This window comes from Chionomys nivalis, chromosome 14, assembly GCF_950005125.1.
Source record: "Chionomys nivalis chromosome 14, mChiNiv1.1, whole genome shotgun sequence".
Taxonomy (NCBI): Eukaryota; Metazoa; Chordata; class Mammalia; order Rodentia; family Cricetidae; genus Chionomys; species Chionomys nivalis.
In genome coordinates this window covers 39157433-39177594 of record NC_080099.1, presented here as the reverse complement: position 1 = coordinate 39177594, position 20162 = coordinate 39157433, and the positions used below count along the sequence as shown (strand labels likewise).

At 43.1% G+C, this 20162-nt stretch overlaps 1 protein-coding gene across 3 annotated transcripts in view; it reads right to left on the bottom strand.

Moving 5' to 3' along the window:
- Positions 1–20162, bottom strand: part of Jakmip2 (janus kinase and microtubule interacting protein 2) — a 150169-nt gene that overhangs the window by 51954 nt on the left and 78053 nt on the right. For all 3 annotated transcript variants that reach the window (XM_057788524.1, XM_057788523.1, XM_057788525.1), the window contains one exon: positions 8159–8434. In XM_057788524.1, coding sequence (XP_057644507.1) covers positions 8159–8287 — 129 coding nt within the window. In that variant the 5' untranslated portion in view covers positions 8288–8434. The remainder of the gene's footprint in view (positions 1–8158; positions 8435–20162) is intronic.

The following is a 20162-nucleotide window of genomic DNA, read 5'->3' as shown; positions in this document are numbered from 1 at the left end:
CTAGTTAGAATTGTAGAATCTCCGGCTCCCCACCAAACCCATAAATCAGAATGTGCCTTTTAACAATTCCCCAGGCAACTAGTTTACCCAGTCAAATGGGGAGCTTTGCTGGCATGGTTCGCCCATTGGTGGAGGAGATTTTACAACTACCACCTGCACAAGCCTGGCTCCACCTAAATCAATACATGTGGGCATCTCTGGACAGCTCAAAGTTTGATACTGTAAGAAGGCAAACAAATGGGTGCAAATGTTATTATATGATTCCCCTCTTTATCATATGGGACGGAACGTGCTGGTGGAGAACAGACTGCTGACAATGGAGGTTAACAAAAAATGAAGATTAACCAGGTGGTGGTACCACACGCCTTTAATCCTAGCACTCAGGAGCAGAGGCAGGTAGATATCTGTGAGTTAGAGGCCAACCAGGTCTACAAGAGCTAGTTCTGGACAGGCTCCAAAACCACAGAGAAACCCTGTCTCGAAAAACCAACCAACCAAACAAACAAAAGATTGTTATAGTAACAATGACTTTGTCTTTCTTTGTATAGTAGCCACGTTCCCCTCTCCAACTTGTATAAATCCTCATACAGACACACTAGGTAGCCAATCAGCTGACACCCCCTAAGTCTGGCGGGTTCTGCTCTGATTACAGGGCATTTGGGATGCTACAGGAGGTCTCTCAGTGTCATTCTCTAGTCTCACTTTTATCCCTTGACCTTACTGCCACCCAAGCCAAACACTCCACATAGTGTAAGAATTTCTTCTAATCTTTCCACCTTCCAAGGATTCTCCTGGAAATAATCTCCTGGGTTTCCTTACATTTCCAGGGACATTGTTAGTTCTTCTGGCCGGTTTGTGCAACCTAACTCTCTGATTTAACAGGTTGCTGGGATGTCGTGGCTGACCACCTGATTAGTATGAAAAGGTCCCTCTGTGATCCTGTGCGATTCCCTCCCCCACTCAGTTCCTTCTGTCACCTGCCTATGTCTTCTACCCCATTTCCTTCACACACACACACACACACACACACGACAGAGACAGAGACAGAGAGACAGAGACAGAATTTGAGAAAGTGAAGACAATTTGGAAGCTTCAGGGGCATTACCTAGTGATTAAGTCTCCACCACTTCTTCAGATGGAAATATAATAATATAATATATATTATATATAAATATAATATATTTTCAATTTTTATTGAAAATAGCCCTTTTCCCCATACAATATATTCTGATTGCAGTTTCCTCTCTCCCAAAATTTGAGAGATTTTCAACCTAGCAGTGTTTGAAGAGTCAAAGTCCCTTTTAAAGTAGCCGTAAAGTATAGAGAGCCTGGGGGGTCACACTTACCTCAGCCACTTACCTAGAGCCAGCTAGAGCAGTATTTTCTAAACGAAGTAATGTTTGAAGAACATGTTATTGTTTTAAAAGTACCATAATTAATCTCAGAGTGGTTATCCTGTAAGGGTGGAGAACCCGCGAGGACCTGGTAAAGCAGTTGTGAGCTGTGTTCAAATGGCTATGCTGAACACTTGCAATATTGTAAACTTGAAATTTGCTCCATGCGCAAAATACACTCCAGATTTTGAAGATTTGTCACAAGACAGAGTTTCTTGTTAGTCCTTTTTAAATAGCTATATGCTGAAACGATGCTATTTGTATGAATTAAGTTAAACAGACTTTTTAGGGAAAGCAATAGATCCCTAGATCCCTTTCACTTGTTAAAATTTCATTCATAAGAAAATTTATGAAAGGTCATGTATCTGGCACGCAGAGTCCACCATCCATTTCTTTTGGCTCCAGAGTTCTTTGGGGTTCCAGAGTTGCTCCAAGAGTTCTTTGGGGTTCATTTGGAAAACTTGAGTTCCTTTATGCTGCTAGTGATGGTCTCTCAGGAAACCCCCATCCTGGCAGGACTCTTGTATCTGTCCTAAGCCTGAAGATTCCTTCACACTGAGGACGGGATCCCCATACTTCAACCTTGCCAATCAAGCCCCTTTGCAGGTTGGCTTAGAGGACTCCCTTCCTCCTTCCCCTCACCCACCCCTGCTCCAGATACAAGAGAATATGCTATTTTCTGCTCCTGGTTTATATTTGTACCTGTCTGCCTATACTTTCTTTTCCCTGGTGGCCCTTCCCTTGACCCTCTGGGAATCTCACATTCCTCCTGGCCCAGCTACTTACCCTCCTTTCCTGTCATGTGACCTGATTGCCTAGAATTAAGCTCAGGTCAACTGCCTTTGTCTTCTCTGTGCACTCTGTTGGTCCTTAGTGCATTTTCCTTCATGTTTCAGCTTGTGTGCATGCTGCTCTCTCGTCTGCACCCCCTCTTATTCTGCCCCCGTGTGGCAACTCCTACGAGACTATCGCTGTATATCCGCTGATTGCTGAAACAGCACAGTAATGAGCAAGAAGGCACAGGTGCGATTAAAGGCCATATGCCATTGTTTCCTAGCTAGCCCCGTAAGCAGAGTCATGAATAATAAGCCCTGTCATACAGTTTAGAAAACATAGGCTTAGGGAGTTACCAGCGTAACTCCGTATCCACTCATCCCTTGTAAAACACTACAGTAAATCACAAAACCTCTAACAGCTAAGAATAAGAATGCTTACTTCTGAATCTCTCTCTCTCTCTCTCACTCTCTCTTTCTCTCTCTCTCTCTTATTTCAAGACAGTGTTTCTCTGGGGCTTTTTTTTTCTGTGCTTTATGTTTGTTTTGTTTTGTTTTTTGTTAGCTCTGTCTGTGCTGGAACTCAATCTGTAGACCAGGTTGGTCTCAAACTTACAGAGCTCTGCCTGCCGTTGCCTCCCAAGTGATGTGATTACAGCCATGCATCCCCATTGTCAGGCTGCCTCTCTGTTCTTGACAATCTAGACCTCTTTCTCACCTTTCTAGAGTAAAGAGAAAATGATGTCTTCCAGGAAGGAGGCGAGGAAACTAAAGCCTGTAAGCCACACTGTCTTCTTTGTGATTAAAGATCTGTTGGAATACAGCCGTGCCTGTCCATTCACACATTACTTAGGGCTGCTTTCATGATATAGCGATCGAGCACATTCAGAGACTGTCTGGCCCACAACCCTCAAATATTTAGTGTTTTCCACTTTGTAGGAAGTTTTGTTGACTTCTCATCTAGATAATGTATTTATTTTTAGCGGAAGGGATTTTTTTTCTAATTTACAAGTTGAGTTTAGCCTGAATAGAAGACATTAGAAATATGTCTTTAACTTGAGTGGCGGGAACTTGGTTCTCCTTTGTCTTAGCAGTAATTGGTAGCACTGGGAAGAGCGACATCACCACAAGGCCACAGGGCCACAAGGGAAACACTTTGCAGGATAGTGACAAATGATAATGAATAGGGACAAAGATTAAGGTGTTCTGGGTTTCCATTCTGTATTGCCAGCTAAGAAAAGTGTTCAAAAAAATGCCTGTAATAGATGTTTCCAGGACTCAGTTTAAAATGCATGGGAAAATGACTTACTGTAAAGCCTTATGGTATACAGAGCAATATTAGATATGACAGGAGACACTCCACCCTAAATGACTTATGTCAGATTCTCTCGAGGTGCTTAACGTAGCATCTCCCTGTGATTCTGTCTGGGATTGTGTTATTTCTCTTGGATTATAAATAGTAATCTTTCATGCATGTCGGAAGGAAGGGAGATTAAAAGAAGAAAAAAGTTAGGCTATGAAAATACAGCTGTGTGGAGAATATATTCCAACCCATGGAGAAAACTAACATAAACAGAAGCTGGTCATGGTGCCAATCACTCGGGGGAATTCACAAAACAAAGAAACGGTTCACATTTGTTCCAGTTGCCATGGAAACTCCCGCTATTTGCAGGATTTCTTGACATGACTTGTTTGTTTCCCCTTGAGACTCCTTTGGGGAAAGTGTTTCGCTTTGAGGGGGAGCCAAAGGATGTGATTTGGGGGACAGACATGAGAGGCCATAACAGTTGTGTGGCGAAGTCTCTTTCTGGACTCATCCATACAAACTTAGGCATTAAGGCAGAAGATTTAAATATCCTAATACAACTCTTGAGGTGTGTGAGGACACAAAAGAGCTATTGCTGAGTAAAAATGTAAATACAAGCATGAAGATATTTAGAAGATGGAAGTTATTTAGTAAATGAAAATGATTTTGAGCAGTGAGGGTGTTTTGCAGCAACAGTTTAAGCTCAGTCATAAGTGTGTTTGTATTCTCTGTATTTTACTGCAATTGACTCTGTTCTAAATGGGCACTGCACGTATTAGTACATCCAGCCTCCAGGCCAGCCCTGTGGTATTTGCTTCCGCACAGTTTCAGGGAGACAGTAAGGAACAATCTCTACATGAGCTCATAAATTAGGCCAGTATGGCTAAGAGCCAAGTCCAGTCTACAGCCCAGGCCTGACTCCTCTCAAACTTCCAGCAAACTCCTTTCCTTCTGTCGGCCTTTTTCCCCATCGGCATATTAAGATTATGTTCTCTTTCTCATCTGGTTGTGGTGAAGATGACTCAATATGTATCAAAAGAGAGTGACTAAGCAACAGTAGATACTATCACGTTCATTTCGAAAATATTGTTGCATATGGTGATATATTATACAGTGTTATATCAAGCCACCACCAACAAAAATGCAAATGACCATAATGTATGACTAACATTGCAATACCACATTAAGACGGTAGTAACTGTTTCCCAAACAGAAAGGAATGTCCAGAGAAACCCGGGTTTCCCTGAAATGCCTTGAGTTCCCTGCTGTTGGTGACGTAGGGTCTTGACTTGGAACACACTGGGAATGCACATTGCTGTAAAGAGTGGGGGGAGGGGGAGGCAAGGACAAGGGGCACTGAACAAGGCTGTGAAGATAAACTTTCAAATCCTTTCTGCCCTTGAGATTCTATGGGAGGAAGAGATCACTAAGAAAAACTAATCCCTGTATTAAAGGTTTCAGTGGGATACAAGAAAAGGAGTCCTGACCGCTTTATGCAGAGCTCACGCTGGGTTTCCTGTCCATAATTCTAGTCTGGCCTTTGGAAATGCCCGTGTAAGTTGTGCCAAGATAAGCTTGGCAGTGACGGGAGTTTTTAATGCACTCTTAGAAGTCGAGGATTAAAAATCACAGGGTGAGGAAAGGGCTGTGGGTTATCTCGGGGGAGGGGGGGGTCAAGCTCTCAGGAGCTGAGGCTCAGATTATCTGCTTTGCATGTTCCTGGAGAATAAATTCCGTCAACCAGCGGGAATTATCACCTGAGCCAAGGGACTTTCAGACACAAGGGTTCAGAGGGGAAACAGAAGCAAGCAGGCAGCTTTTATGGGAAACCTTATGCTCTCCCTTCCTCTTCCCCCTCCCCTCCCATTGCCTCGCCCTTTCTCTCTTCCCTTTCTTTCTCTCCCCTTGCTTCCCTCTTCTCTAGTATCCTGAAAACAGCAGCAGAGGTCCAGAAAGGAAAGAGTACCACACTCCGAATCTGAGCCTCAAACCAGAAGCTCTGAGGAAGGAGGATGAAGAAGGTAGGGTGTGGTTTTTCAGGGGTGGTGGTGGGCAGTAGGCAGGGATTAGGTGTTCAGGCATCTTGGTGTCTTCTATTTCCTAGAAGAAAATTGCCATTTTGGAGCCTCCACTTGCTGCCACCAGAAAGCGAGTGAGTTGAGCACAAGGAAGCTCGTTTTCTTCCCTCAGCAAAATCAAAATGGGAACCACAGGATGCCCTTGCCCCAAACATCCTGTGAGGACCAGGAGGACATTGCCACATGCTTTGCAGTTTGAGGGACTGCGTCCATTGACTACTTATATTTCTATTTGAAATCACTGATTCCTAAGCTAGGCATAACCCTAGGCTGCCGGCAGCCTGTTCCTCAGAACCCTGTCCTTGCTCCATCCCTTCATCCCTTTCACCACCTCACCCATGCTGCTCATTAACACTGTATTCCAGCTCTGAAAGAAGGCACATACCCTGGAGAAGCTAGTGGGTGAGTATCTTGTCTCATAGCAATCCACAGTGAACATGGTGTCCACTTAGTAGCTTAAGAGTACTGGTTCAGCCGGGTCATGGTGGCACAGGCCTTTAATTCCAGCACTCAAAAAGTAGAGGCAGGTGGATCTCTGTGAGTTTGAGGCTAGCCTGGTCTACAAAGTGAGTTTCAGTTCCAAAACAGCTGGGACTATTATACAGAGAAACCCTATCTCGAAAAACCAATCAATCAACCAACCAACCAACCAAACAAACAAAAAAAGCAAGAACAAAAACAAGAGTGCGGGTTCAAAAAAAAGAAAGACCTTTCTTCACTCAGGCCTGAGTTTTCTTTTCCAAATACTACAATAGTAATGCTAGCGCAGAGATGTCAGGAAAGCATCTGAAGAGTCATGCAGGTTCTTTTAGTAAGCAGTATTGAGCACCACCTACACGCCAGGTGGGTACTCTCTTCATACAGATGGAAATAAGAACAATGCCTACCTGAGAAGGAGGAACTGGGGGTCGGCTGAGATAATGGCATAGCTCCCTTTCCAGCTTGATGCCAACTGACTCCTGCCACCTGCCTTCCCTCCTTCTCACAGTCATCTGGAGCAGGCACCTCTGCAGTGCCCCTTGACAGACGAGGGCATGAAAACAAAGAGGAACAAAGACCAGCTCAGGGTCAGCCAGGTGCTGAGTGTCAGAGCTGGGTCTGAGCCGGGATGAAGTGTGCATGCTGTAGCGTGTGATAGATAGCATGCACCAGGCAAGTCGTAGCTAGCTATTTATAGAATCGACCAAAGCCTTTACAATGAACTCTGTTCGCTTCACACAGGGCATTCTGTAAATGCCAATAGCGTTATGCGATTTGCTGGGAAAATGAGTAACGGCCCACCAGCCCGAAGGTTTTCAGTCTTTACTCCGTTCCCTCCCAGTAGCTGAATTGTCATTTTATCAGAAGGGCCTCGGGGCTAAGCCGAGAGTGTAAATTCATACATTGGCTTTGATCATTCTCTCCCCCAGAGCCTGCTCTTTGAAAACACTACCATATTTATCTATAATGAAATTGCTTTATGATTCGTTTGCCCTCTGCTGTCCCTCCGCTGCACGTAGGCTTTGCCCTGTAGAAGCCTGCACTGAGGTTGCCACTAACTGTAAGCAGAGGGGAGGAGGGCAGGAGAGGGGTGAGAAGATACGTTCTTGTCTAAGAAGCCTACTGCCAGAGCCTAGTCAGAGGAAGCGGGATGACACGTGGCTGCCCGTGTGGATGCTGTCCCAGACGCTGGAAGGCCGGCAGCTGCATTCGAACTCAAGAGGTGTGCATTTTAAAAAAGCTTAGATGTGTGGGATGCTGGGGTACTGGCAGTGGTGAGATATCTTTTGGAATCTTGTGGGTTATTTTTTTCCTCTCTCCTAAGCATTCCTGTAAATTTGTCATTTACTAAAAGGAGCCTGGCTCCCTTCAGATGTTACTTTGCCCCAGGGAAAATGAAACTAAATGGACCGGATGGTGGCAAGACCTGGAAAAGCTCTTACAGTGAAAACTAATCCTGAAGACCTGAAGACGGAGTCCCCTTATCTGAACCTCCTATGCTGTTTCCTTCCGTCACCTACTTAACCAAAATCCTTGACTTGTGGGTTCAGGAACCTCAATTTCCCTGGGGCTCTCCCAGGTTATTCTCTTGCAGAGTAATGTGTGGGAAAAGAATCAGTCTTCAAAATGACAGCCAGATACACTGACACACCCAAGTCTGTTTCCAAGAAGAAGAAAAAATAATGCCTCGAATTTCTGAATCACAAATTAATGCCTTTTAAGAATTAGAACTTGCTTCCCTTTGTTCATGGGGATAAATATCTACCCTTCATAAATTTCACATTGGAGTTTACTAAAAATGGCCAAACTTAGTTGACATAGGAAGAAATAGCCTCCAACTGATTCTGAGCCCATTTATTATTTTCTTTGAAATGGGGTAAAATGGGTTTGGGGTAAGATTAAATTTCTACAGTGATAGAAGAGAATGCTGAAACACTGAAATAAGACATTTGTCACTCTGTGATCAAGAATGTTCTTATAACAACAGTTACCTAAATGATGCAATTTTATATTGATATGGTTGTCTCTGGGCTGCAGGCATCAAAGCCCATGATTCTAAGGAATTGCTGAGTTTGATGCACATGAAGACAGTCAGGGCTGGCTGGATCCCACGCAGCCCCTACTCACCTTGGACTTCTCTTGGTGCAGTTCTATCTGGATGTCTGTGAGTTTGGTCCTGAGGTCTTCGTTTGCAGCTTGAAGGGCAACAATGAGTGTCTCGGGCTTCTCGCCCTTATTTCGCCCCTTCTTAGACATTGTTCCTTTCTAAACTGAGTCTTTGGGGTTTTAGTCCTCTCAAACAGGCACTGCCATGTTACTCTTTCATTTCCCGGAGTGAGATGTTGCAGCAACTACTGCGTGGTGTTCCTTGTTAAGGTCTTCTCAGTCATTGCCCCGGAAGCCCTAGGGAGAGACAGAGACCAGAGTGACTCTTTGGTGAGAAATGAACTTGTGCCAGTCTATCCACTCCCAGCCAGAGTGGCCAAAAATGCCATCTTCCGAGGCCCTCCAGCCTCCAGAACCTCCTCTATGCTATCTTTTGTATCTAACTCACAGTGACACTTCCAATTACATTGCCATCTGCTTATGATCCATTACCTAAAACACATATATTTCACATTGCCTGGTGCCGTTCGTGGGAACACCAACCCATTATTCTGTCTTTCTCCATGTCACTCAATGACAGTCTGGGCATGAAAGTCCTTAAAGAAAGGCAGACATATGGAGATGCCCTAGTACTCATTCCTCAAAAATAAGAAAATACTGCATATTATTCAATAGTTAAGACTTGAACAGTGGGGAATAACTAAGTGAATTCCTGGATTGAATCACTCACTCAGTTAATATTGCTATAGTTACTTTAAAATGTTTCTTTTTTAAGTCAGAGTTCTGTGATAGAAAAATAAGTTAACTCCCCATTTACCTGCTAACTATCACCTATCTACCTAACCTCTATCTACTATCTATTATCTATCTATCTATCTATCTATCTATCTATCTATCTATCTATCTATCATCTATCTATCTATCTTCTGTCTATCTATCTATCTATCTATCTATCTATCTATCTATTATCTATCTCTCTATCTATCTATCTATCTATCTATCTATCTATCATCTATCTATCTATCTATCTATCTATCATCTATCTATCTTCTGTCTATCTATCATCTATCTATCTATCATCTATCTATCATCTATCTACCTGATCTACATCTACTTCCATTCATCATTAGCATTATTATCTGTCTTACCTCTCTGGTAAGTGTTTTGATTGCTTTCTGTTTTTCTTTGATACAAGGTCTCACTGTGTATCCCTGGATGGCTTGAAATTTGCTTTGCAGACCTGGCTGGCTGCAAATTCAGAGATCTGCCTGCTTCTGCCTCCCAAATGCTACTGCTAGTATTAAAGGTGTGTGGCATCATACCTAACTCTAATAACTGTTTTTACAAAACAAGCACAAAGTATTTTAAAAGAATAGGCAAGAACCTTTCTTTCTACCTTCCTTACATATTAGGAAGTGTGCCAGAAGACAGCATCCTTGGTTGGGTCCATGAGGAGCGGATGGGTGCTAACAGATGTTGACATAGGTGAAGCATCCCGGGTCAAGGAAATGGCAGATGCTGTGTGTGATACAACAGCAAAAAGTCACAGAGGGTATTCTGGAGAAGAATAAGATCTAAATAAGTATGGCCCTAAAATGGCCAGTAAACACTAATACTGGAAATGGTAGTTGGTAGAAGACTCAGAACAATTCCACTCTCAGAGTGTAGGACTCATCCTCCAATAAGCAGTGGAGGGGGTGCTGAAGTCCCTGACTGGTGAGTATGTAGCAGGGAAGGGTTTGGATGTTGGTATTCTGGTGAGAGAATGGGGAGACAATGGAGACATGGACACTGGAGAGGACCTTGCTCAATTTATCTTGGTAACGGAAACCTAACCAGAATCCTGACAAGAGGAGAGAAAGAAGGTATGGTACGTCTTATCTACAGGTCCTTTGTCCAGCATTGGGACAAAGGAGAAAGTAGAGAAAACTATGCACATCCAACTGTTACCATCAATGAGGAGGACAAGAGACCAGAGCTTCTCATGCCTGCTTCCAGAGATGAGGTGGTGATGCGCTGAGATGCTGCTGATGAGAACTGAGAGCTCCGAACTGATCTGCCATGTGCGCCAGCAGCTGCTGATCTCTACAGACCCTGGTATTTGGCTCCAAGAACTGAGATCCTGGGATGGGTGCCACCCTTTACAAACACTGCAGCTGTGCCCTTTGGCGTGTCCCCAGGGGTCAGGGGTATGAGGGGAGGATGAGCTTAAGGCAAGAGAGAGCAAACTTGGCTACACAAATCATGGAATGATATGGTATATTCCACCCCGGCATTGTTATCAGAGCCAAGAAGCTGAGGCTACACAGGTTATAGGTCCCAGAAGACAATCAACCACAATTGCTCCGTTAAATGGGCATAATATTAAACTGACTCCTAGTTATCTGCTGCTATACATGGAGATGAGAGCCTCTCTCAGATCTCATCAGGGAAGGCTGTTTTTGCAGGAGATGGTGATTGACATAAAGACTCACAACTAGTACAGGAGTGCAGAATAAGAAACTGTGGAGTGCTCAGCCCAAAATGAGATGTCTGTACCACTCCAACCAAACAATGTATTCAGGATGTAACAAGGTAATTATATATAGTCCTGGATAGTTTCATGTCAACTTGACACAAGCTAAAGTCATCAGAGAGGTGGGAACCTTAGTGGAGAAAATGTCTCCATAAAACGGGGCTATATAGCAAGCTTGTAGGGTATTTTCTCAACTAGTGATTACTGGGTGAGGACCCAGCCCATTGTGTGTGGATTCACCCCTGGGCTGGTAGTACTGGGCTCTATAGGAAAGCAGGCTGAGGAAGTCATGAAGAATAAGCCACCAAGCAGCTCCCCTCATGGCTTCTGCATCAGTTCCTTCTTCCAGGATCCTGCCATATTTGAGTTTTTTGCCCTGACTTCCTTCAGTAATCAACAGTGATTTGGAATTGCAAGCCAAATAAACCCTCCCTTTCCCAGGTTTACTTTGATCATATTTGTTTCATGACAGCAATGACAGCACATAAAGACCTGCACAAGCTCATGACTGACAAAATCTAAGCAAGGAGAGGGGTGGGGTGGGGCACAAAGTCCCACTGCTAGCTGAGCAGCTATAGAAAATTGATCACTGTTAGGATAGGAAAGTTATCTTTAAGGGCCTAGGCCCTGGTAGATGAGCAACGCTTCAGTGGGTGGCCACAGCACTGTGAGTATATAGGCAACACAAATTGGCTTTAATAGGTTAAAAAAAACGAGAACACAATGTTGAGTGGAGATGGAGAGGGGAATGGATCTGAGTCCATTTCATTTCATTAAGCACCAGACGTACTTGTATCCTCCTGTGCCCTCTCTGTAGCCTGCTGGCAGCTAGATCTGAATCCTGCTCTCTCTCTAATAAAGTGTTACTGTGTCTAAAAAGGTTCAGAGTCAGGGGTGTACAAACAGAATACATTTTATGAAATTATCAAGCATTGATGAAATGTTATTTGGAGAATGTATGGTCTATATTTACTGAGGCTGGCTTTTAAAAGATGTTACGAAGTATCCATGTCACTCCTAACCAGTGGTGGCATCTAGCTTTTATGATGGGACTTACATCTACAGAGACAAATGCATTCTCAGAAGCAATGAATGGTGAATGGTCAAAGCCCAGGAGCAACCCGGGGCCGATTAAGAAGGCATGAATGCTTTCTAAAACAGCTGGTGTGAGAGCCTAGCCCCATTATACTGCCTAGCCCTAAGGGCCTGGCTCTGTACTGTACGAGTTTCGCTGAACTACCCAATCAAACCCTTCCTGGAATTTACTCATTATGTTTTAGACTTAGAATAAGAGAGGTTAGTTAACTAGGAAAATGTTGTTCAGTTGTAAAATGGCAGAGCCTACAGTCAAATGCACATTTGTCAGTCTCTGAACCTTTTTAGACACAGTAACACTTTATTAGAGAGAGAGCAGGATTCAGATCTAGCTGCCAGCAGGCTACAGAGAGGGCACAGGATACAAATACATCTGGTGCTTAATGAAATGGAATGGGAGGAGGTAGTCAGGACCCTGGAATTTGAAATCAGAAAAACTTGCTATTAATTACATTTTATTACTGTATTTTCTTCAGCAATTAAATATCTAAGTTTCTACACTCCTGCTGCAAAAGTTGGGACTATAGTTTGCTCTTTCAAAGAGGAAAAACGCATTGAAGTGTGCGATGGAAACATTAGCCAATATTACCCTTATTATCATATTTACAGTTCTTCAAGGACATAACACTCTGCTAACCACCAGCTGAAACACAAAGTGCATAACCAACACATTTATCTCTCCTTTGTTTTAAAAAGAGGGGACAGGGAAGGCACAGAGACCCTGGAAAAAGAGCAAAGAAATTCATGCTTATGCTTGTAGAGGATCGAGGCTGTCACTGACAGGATAAGTATTCCCAGGGGTCTTTGGCTTTGTGGCTGCTTCTGCCTCAAGCTAGAAGCTGAATAAAGTCGTAATTAACCTGAAGCTTTCCACTAAGGCTGCTGCCGCTGAGTTATGATGTGAAAGCAATGTAATAGGAAATAGCTCGAGTTCGCATGTGTGGAGTCGAATGCTCCAGGAGTTCTGCATAATTGATACTGGAAAATGTCCATCCTGAGGAAGCTTTGAAAGCTTATCTAAGCCTCTCTTCTTCCCAAAGTTGATGCTTTTGAGTGAGATGCTGTCACTATTTAAAATGTCTGAATTACCCTTGAGTACATTATACCCACCAGCCAAGAGAGGCAGGCTACGGCCCCTCCCCAAATGCAGACGTGTTCCATTGTGTGTTCATGAGTTAGGCACAAAAATATAATAGAAAGGGCTTCTGCTTAAAGCATTTTAACTCTGGAGATCTAGTTTCCCTATATGGAGGGATTAGTGTTGTGTGCCTGGAGAGGGAGAGGGCAGCTCTCCAATCCATTACACCTGTGGTAGGTGTTGATATTCAGTATAGTGGTGATTATGCACCTTCAGGATGGCAAGCTGTTGAGCTTGGATGTTCGTTTTTTAAGCTCTAGTCTCTCACCAAATTGCTCTTTTCACATAAAAATAGCAGATCTTAAAAATTAGTTAAAGTTTAATGCCATCAATACAACTCAAATTTAGCATTCTTGGTGTTTTTTATTTGTTTGTTTTCTAGATGCCTATCAAAATTTAATTTTAGAATCACATTTATTAAGGGTAGAAACATAAAGAGCTTTTTGCACACATGTAAGAAGCATCTATTCTCTCTAAGGGGGGGGGGGTCCAGGGATGCTCAGAGGAAGCAGTGTCTGGTAGGAGGTGAAGGCCCAAGCAAGTGACATCTATCTACTGCAGACTTTTGAATTTGGTCATGTAGTTCTTTGCTTGAGCTCCCCTTTCTTCCCTGAACTCCCCGGTGAATTCCCTTCAGCTTTATCTTTTAAAACAAGATCAGATGTCACTTCTTGTCACTTTCCTTCACCCCTTTTAAACCTAAATCTCTGCTTTCACGTTGAAGCTATGTTTTGTAGCAATTGTCACTCATTGGTTATGTACTCATTAATTTACAAGTAATAAATGAGGCACCTGGTACATGACATAGGTGTACTAAGAAAGAAACGATGCCTGCCCTTCCCTGGGGGGGGGGGTTGATGGGAGCCAGCGACTTAATAACAGCAGCATTTGCTCAGACAATGGATGAGAAGCATAGCACATATTCAGGTGGGCCAGAAGAGATCACTTAGGGAAGGTGAGATAGAAAAGAAAAAGAGAGTCAACCAGTTCATCATTAGAATGGGATGGAACCATCTAGACGAAAGCACCGAATATCAGATTCTCCAGGTAAAAAGGACTGTGAAAGATGGTGCAGAGAAAAACCCTTCAGGAGCTTCAGGAACAACCAGACAAACAGCAAAAGATGAGCATGGAGATGTTGGCAGGGACTTGTAGCTTGAACCTTAATTGGTCTTAATAATAAAAACCCAGAGTCAGATATTAGAGGGAGAAAGCCGAAAGAATAGAGAAGCAGAGCAGCCAGTCACTACAGTTCTTATCTCTATGAAATTCTCAGTCCTGAAAAGAGGCTGAGCTCCTGCCTCCGTCTGTCTTACATTTCCTTCTGCATCCAGTCATATCACTTCCTGTCTCTACCTCCCTAGTCCTGGATTAAAGACTTGAGATCCCAAGTGCAGGGATCAAAGGTGGGAGTTCCGTTTCTCTTTTAGACTGGTTAAATCTCAAGTAGCCCAATGTGAACTTGAACTTCTGATCTCTGGCTTCCACTTCCCAAGTGCTGGGATTAAAAGCAAGTGCCACCTCTGCCTGACTTCTATGATTAACTCGTGGCTAGCTCCACCCTCTGATCTTCAGGCAAGCTTTATTTGGTAGAGTACAAACAAAATACCACCACCACGGGGAGTGGAGGGCAAAAAGCACCTGTTGTTACCGCAGGGTTTCAGATAACAAAAAGGACCCAGTGGAATTGAATTTTCATAATAATTCTATGAAAATGAGGGACAGAATGGGCTTCAGGGCTTGTAGACAGGTGGGTCAATCTTAGGCTTTCCCTGAGACCTTGGGATGCAGAGAAGGAATATGATTTCATCTCTACAACTGAAAACAGATTTGACAGCTCGTCACTGCCTGTGGGACCAGGGCCTTGGGGGAACTGAGACTTCAGATCCTGAGATTCCCCCCACCAACTCTTCCTACGCTAGTGGACTGTGGTCATCAGTTGCTACATCAGTCACTGTGATGCTCCTGAGATAATCTGCATTCCCTTTGTGCAGCATTGCTTGGTTAGCTTCCCACTGACTTCATCCACATGTGTGGCAGCTTTCTGCTGATTCTGTCCCATTTTCCCCTGAAAAATGTGCATAAGACACTGTATTTTTCTTAAGTAAACTTGCTTGCGGGATTCATCATCTGTTTAAGACTTTCTCGTCCCAAACTTTCCTATCTTCTTTATTTTCTCATTCCTTCTGGTCATCATCCCTTTTAGGATTCTGTCACTGAGGAACGGCATGGGGGTCCAGGTCAATCAAGGAGTTGGAAGAATGTGACCATGTCCACGGTTATACAACTCCTAGTTTTATTTCTGTTTTGTGCTTTTGCAGCGTTAGATAATCGAATGCAGGACCTAACCACACTAGACAAGCTCTCTACCACCAAGCAACATCCTCAGCCCCATTTATGCTACAATTACTCTTCAGTAAGCAGTTGCTGTCATTGAAGAATAAAACAGCATCTTGCTTGCCTTTGTACACAAAGTACTTGTCCGCAATGTATACCACAAAACGCAATTTACTAAGCTTTGGTCTCTACCCATAGAAAATGCCAAGAATGAGAAGCACAAGGTTTCAGTTCTACAGATACCTACACTAAGATTTATTGTGGAAAACCACTACTACTTTGCAAGCACTTGAATAGCTGTTTAGAGTTTAGGCAAAGGTGCAGAGGTTAATTAAAGAATAAAGCAAGAGGCGTTTTATGCAGGTCTCAGACTATATTTGTTAGTTTCTTGACTTATTTTGGTTTTCTGAGACTTGCTTTTGTCATACAGCCGAGGCTGGCCTCAAACTCCGTCCTCCCACCTCTGCCTTCTCAGTGCTGGAAATACTTGGGTGTGCTACCAAGTGCATTCATTCACTGAGGGTTCTCAGTCATTGTGACTGCCCAGCACAATCCCAGGTTTACTTTCAGTCCTTAGCACAGGCTGCGCCTTGCATCATATTCTTTTGTCTGGATTTAGCCGGGCTTCGCAGGGATGGGCTGAGTCTCATGAGGAAAGGTAAGTTTCCGCGTGACAAGTATTTTTACTTCATTCTCTCTCTAGATTCAGACAGAGTGCCTTATAGCTGTGGTGAGCGACATATCAACTCCTGGACACGAGGAACACCCCCACCCCCGGCCAGTCTCAGCAGGAAGTGATTAAGGTGAGACAGAGCAAGGAACACATAAACTCAGAGCCTCTGCCTGAGGCAGGCATTGCTGTACATGCGCCCTGCTCTAACGACAAGATGGTGTGAGCAGAGAAGCACAGAGATTACTGGAGGAAGGTTTATAGAATTATATTTATAACCCAGAGCAAGCTTTTCTATTTTAGGTATAAGTGAAATATACATAACTTATCCAGCTGTTTCCTTGGTAACAGCTCCCTAGGACCTTGAATTTAGGAAAAGAAAACCTGTCGAGAAGACACCTTTGTGAAGTGCCAAACAGAAACATATAAATAGAAAGGGGTCCAAGAATGTCAGTTGTTCTACAAAACGGCAGAATAATTTCAATGCAAATTTTTATAATAACTAATGTAATACTTCTTAGATAAAAGCACATACATTTGAATAAAGTAGCTTCAAGCATTCATAGATGGGTGTCCATAGTCCTATTAGGAAAGCTCCATTTAATTTTCCACACTCCATGTAGTAATAACATTTTGTTTGTGTTGTGATATAATATAGTAATAAACTACAAAATTATGTGGATCATTTAAAAAAATAGGAAGGTCAGAGAAACGGCTTAGCTGGGAAAGTCTGACAACCTGAATTTGATCCCCAGGCCCCACCCACATGGTAGATGCAGAGGACTAACCCTCACAGATTGTCCTCTGACCCCCACCTATGCACCTACACACCCAAACACACACACACACACGAACACACACACACAGGGCACACAGACAATTAATTAAATTAATAAGTGTTACAAAATTATAAAATAGCATTCTGAGTTGAAAGTTCATTCCTTGCAGTCTGTGTGTAGCTGTGGACTCCTGCATGCATGCATGTATTCCAGTTGACGGGCTCTTGAAAGAAAAGTTTTATTAAAGTGATTATCCTAACTCTATGGACTATTCTCCATAGGGAAAACAAATCAAAAATGAGTTCAGATACTATCTCTGAAACATAATTATATATAAAACATTATGCTACAGTTGGACATAGTGCAGTATGTATGTACTAAATGAAGCTTCATATTCTCAATGGGGAAGATTTCAGGTGTGTGTGTGTGTGTGCGCGCGCGCACACTAGTGTGTGTAGCACATACTCAAACATACACACGAAGAAGGACTGCACCCTGAGTCTAAGATTCTGTCCACTTGATGCTTATCTCCTCCTTGAATCCCACTGCTTACGACAGTGGGCACAAAGTGATTCTGAATAAATAGTTTAGAGCTAATAGGCAACTTTGCAGAAGGACATTGTAAGGCTGGAACCTGAAGGCTAACATGGAAGGGACAGAAAATCCTGGAAGGCAGGACACCTGGATAGGAATAATTCATGTATTATTATGTTTTATAAGAATGGTTCATTCTACGTGCTCAATATATGTGATTCAGGCTGGTGTGGTGGAAGACACCTGTAACCAAAACTCTCACGAAGCTGTATAAAGGGGTTTCATGTGTTTGATACCAACTATACTGCACAGAGAGACACTTTCTCAAAAACAAACACAAAATCCAAAACACAAAGATATTTTTTTTAAAAAAAGAACAAAAAGGAAAGAGGTGAAGAAAAAGAGCAAGTCCTGATGGCCTCGGTACTGATTTGCATATTGTTTATCCTTACTGGGACTTTTATGTTTTAAAAGGGGTTTAGATGTGCTACTTTGTAATGCATGACTGGAGTATTCCGTGGTCCTAAGGTAGAACTTGCTCTTGTTGTTTTGTGGAATGGTCCTGATGTCTGATTTCATGCTAAACCTTGGTGTTTCTACCCAAAGACCTGGGCTGCACCCAACAGAAGTGTCCTTCTTGAAGAGGGCAGCAGTTAGGGTGAGATGCGATGGGCTTAGAATAAGAGAATGAGGTGCTCAGCCCTAAATGGGACATCTTTCTCGGTCCCTCCCCCAGCATGGCTCAGGGAACATCAGGAAAGAGTTGGCAGACAGAAAGTAGGGAATTCAAGAGCAAGACGATGAGGACAAGCACTGGGAAATGCAAACCTCTGTACTAAACTTCGCTGTGGCACTCACTTTTCCATACCAGTTGTGGTTACCTGTTTATGACGTGTACGTGATCCATTCGTGAAAAATCCAGTATGGATGTCAGAAGGGCCATGTTCTCCAGGTCCCATCCCCTCCCTAAGAGCTACTGGCAGTAGATAGCTGATGGGGAGGGAGACTCATTCAATGTGTTGCCATTTCCTATGCTCTGGTGAATGGCCCCACCCACCCCCATATTCATTGGGGCAGTGTTGATTGGATTTGATGAATTATCAGAAAGAGATGTGAGATCAGGAAAGGAGTGTGTTGGTGTTGGGGGGATTTGGAGGGAGCTGGGGAGAGGAAATGAGGGGTGATTATGATCATATTTCATTGGATTTATGTATGAAATTCTCAAGATTAAGGAGGAATTAGTAGGAAAATTGCTGTTTGTGTGTGTGTATGTACATGTGTGTAGGTGCATGTACCTGTGTGAACATGCATAGAGGGCAGAGGAAGACTTTCAGTGTGGTGCTTAATCACTCTCAGCCATATTCCTTTGACACAGAGTCTCTCACTGAACCTGGAGCTAGGCTGTTGGTGGGGATGCCCTCACTATCCTTATTTTTTTATTTTAATTTTAATTATGAGGCCTGGAGAAATGACTCCGCAAGGAAGGATGCTACGGTACCAAACCTCATGGCCTGGCTATCTCTCCCCATTCCTCTACCTCCTACCTCCACTGCACCAGGCTTACAGCTTCACATTCAGCCTTTTCATGTGGCTTTTAAAGGGTTCAGGCTTCTATTGTGGGTGCTGGGATCTGAACTGAGGTCCTCATGCTTCAGCAGCAGGAATGTTTAGGTACTGAATAAGTCATCTTTCTAACCCCCTACGTTTGCCTTTAAGAAAGACTGTTCTTGTCGTTCTGTGTAGAACAGAGAGCAACTACAGCAAAAGGTCCAGACAGACATTCACTGTGATGTCCAGTCAGAGGAGAGACTTGGACTGTGACAGAGAACCACAGGGGTTTTCTTTCTTAAGCTAAAAGGACTGGAATTCACTCCACTCTCATATTTTGCTTTATTTTGACTGAATACCTTCTATTCATGAATGTGGATGAAGAACACTGTGTACTTACATACATTTCCCTATTTTGGACTTTAAACACAATTATGCAGTTATAACATTTAACTACCGTTATAGCACTCTGTAGAGAGAGATGGATTCCATTGACAGAAGGTTATCCCCTCACTAAGAATCAAAGAGCAAGGTCGACAGCATCATCGAGACACATTTGGCGGAACCTTCTGAGTATTGCTTCTCTCTGTCTGCTCCATGACAGAGTGAAAGCCCAGGTGATATGCTGATTGTTGGGCAGCTGTGAGTAGTGAAGGTTACAGACGACACAACACTCTAGTAAATGGGACAACAAAGAATGCAGGTGCCAAAAGGAAAAAAAAAAGTCCCTTGTGGTTTAGAAATAACTTAAACGAACATGTTCAGGGACTTTAAAGTCAGGCACTAAGTTAAATAGTGCACATTCACACACCACTACCACACATTGTAAATACTGGGCTGAAGAGAAAAGACGAAGAAAGAAACGAAGGCATTGCCCTTGATCATGTGATGTAGATGCATTGCCACTGTAGCTTGAATGACTTTGCTCCAGGAGTTTATGAATACAAACATCAAAATTCCTGTATCTGAAATAGTCGTTTTTTTTGAAGACTCATATTTGAGAACAGAAGTACTTTCTTTTTATCACGGGTTTGCTTATTTATCATAAGTTTATTTACCCACTAGAAGTTTCTCCTATAACTTACTTGAAACCAGTATCAAAACTCTTTATGGAAGTAAATTTCAATATGATAGGATCCGTGGCACTGAAGAAGAACCAGACAGCTCACATTTGCACACGTGCAAAGGTAAGTGTTCAAATTGAAATCAGACACCAGCTTTCTTAATGTCAGATGGAGAGATATCACAACTCTCTTGAAGCTGTTCTTCCCCATTCTAAAGATACCTTCAATAATGACTGTGCAGCTTCTATAATGGGAATCGAATATGGCTTCTGGAGAAAAAATCAAAACACGAGAGAATTCAGTGAAGGAAACGGAAGGAGGAAAAGGTTCAGGCAGGCAGTCAGC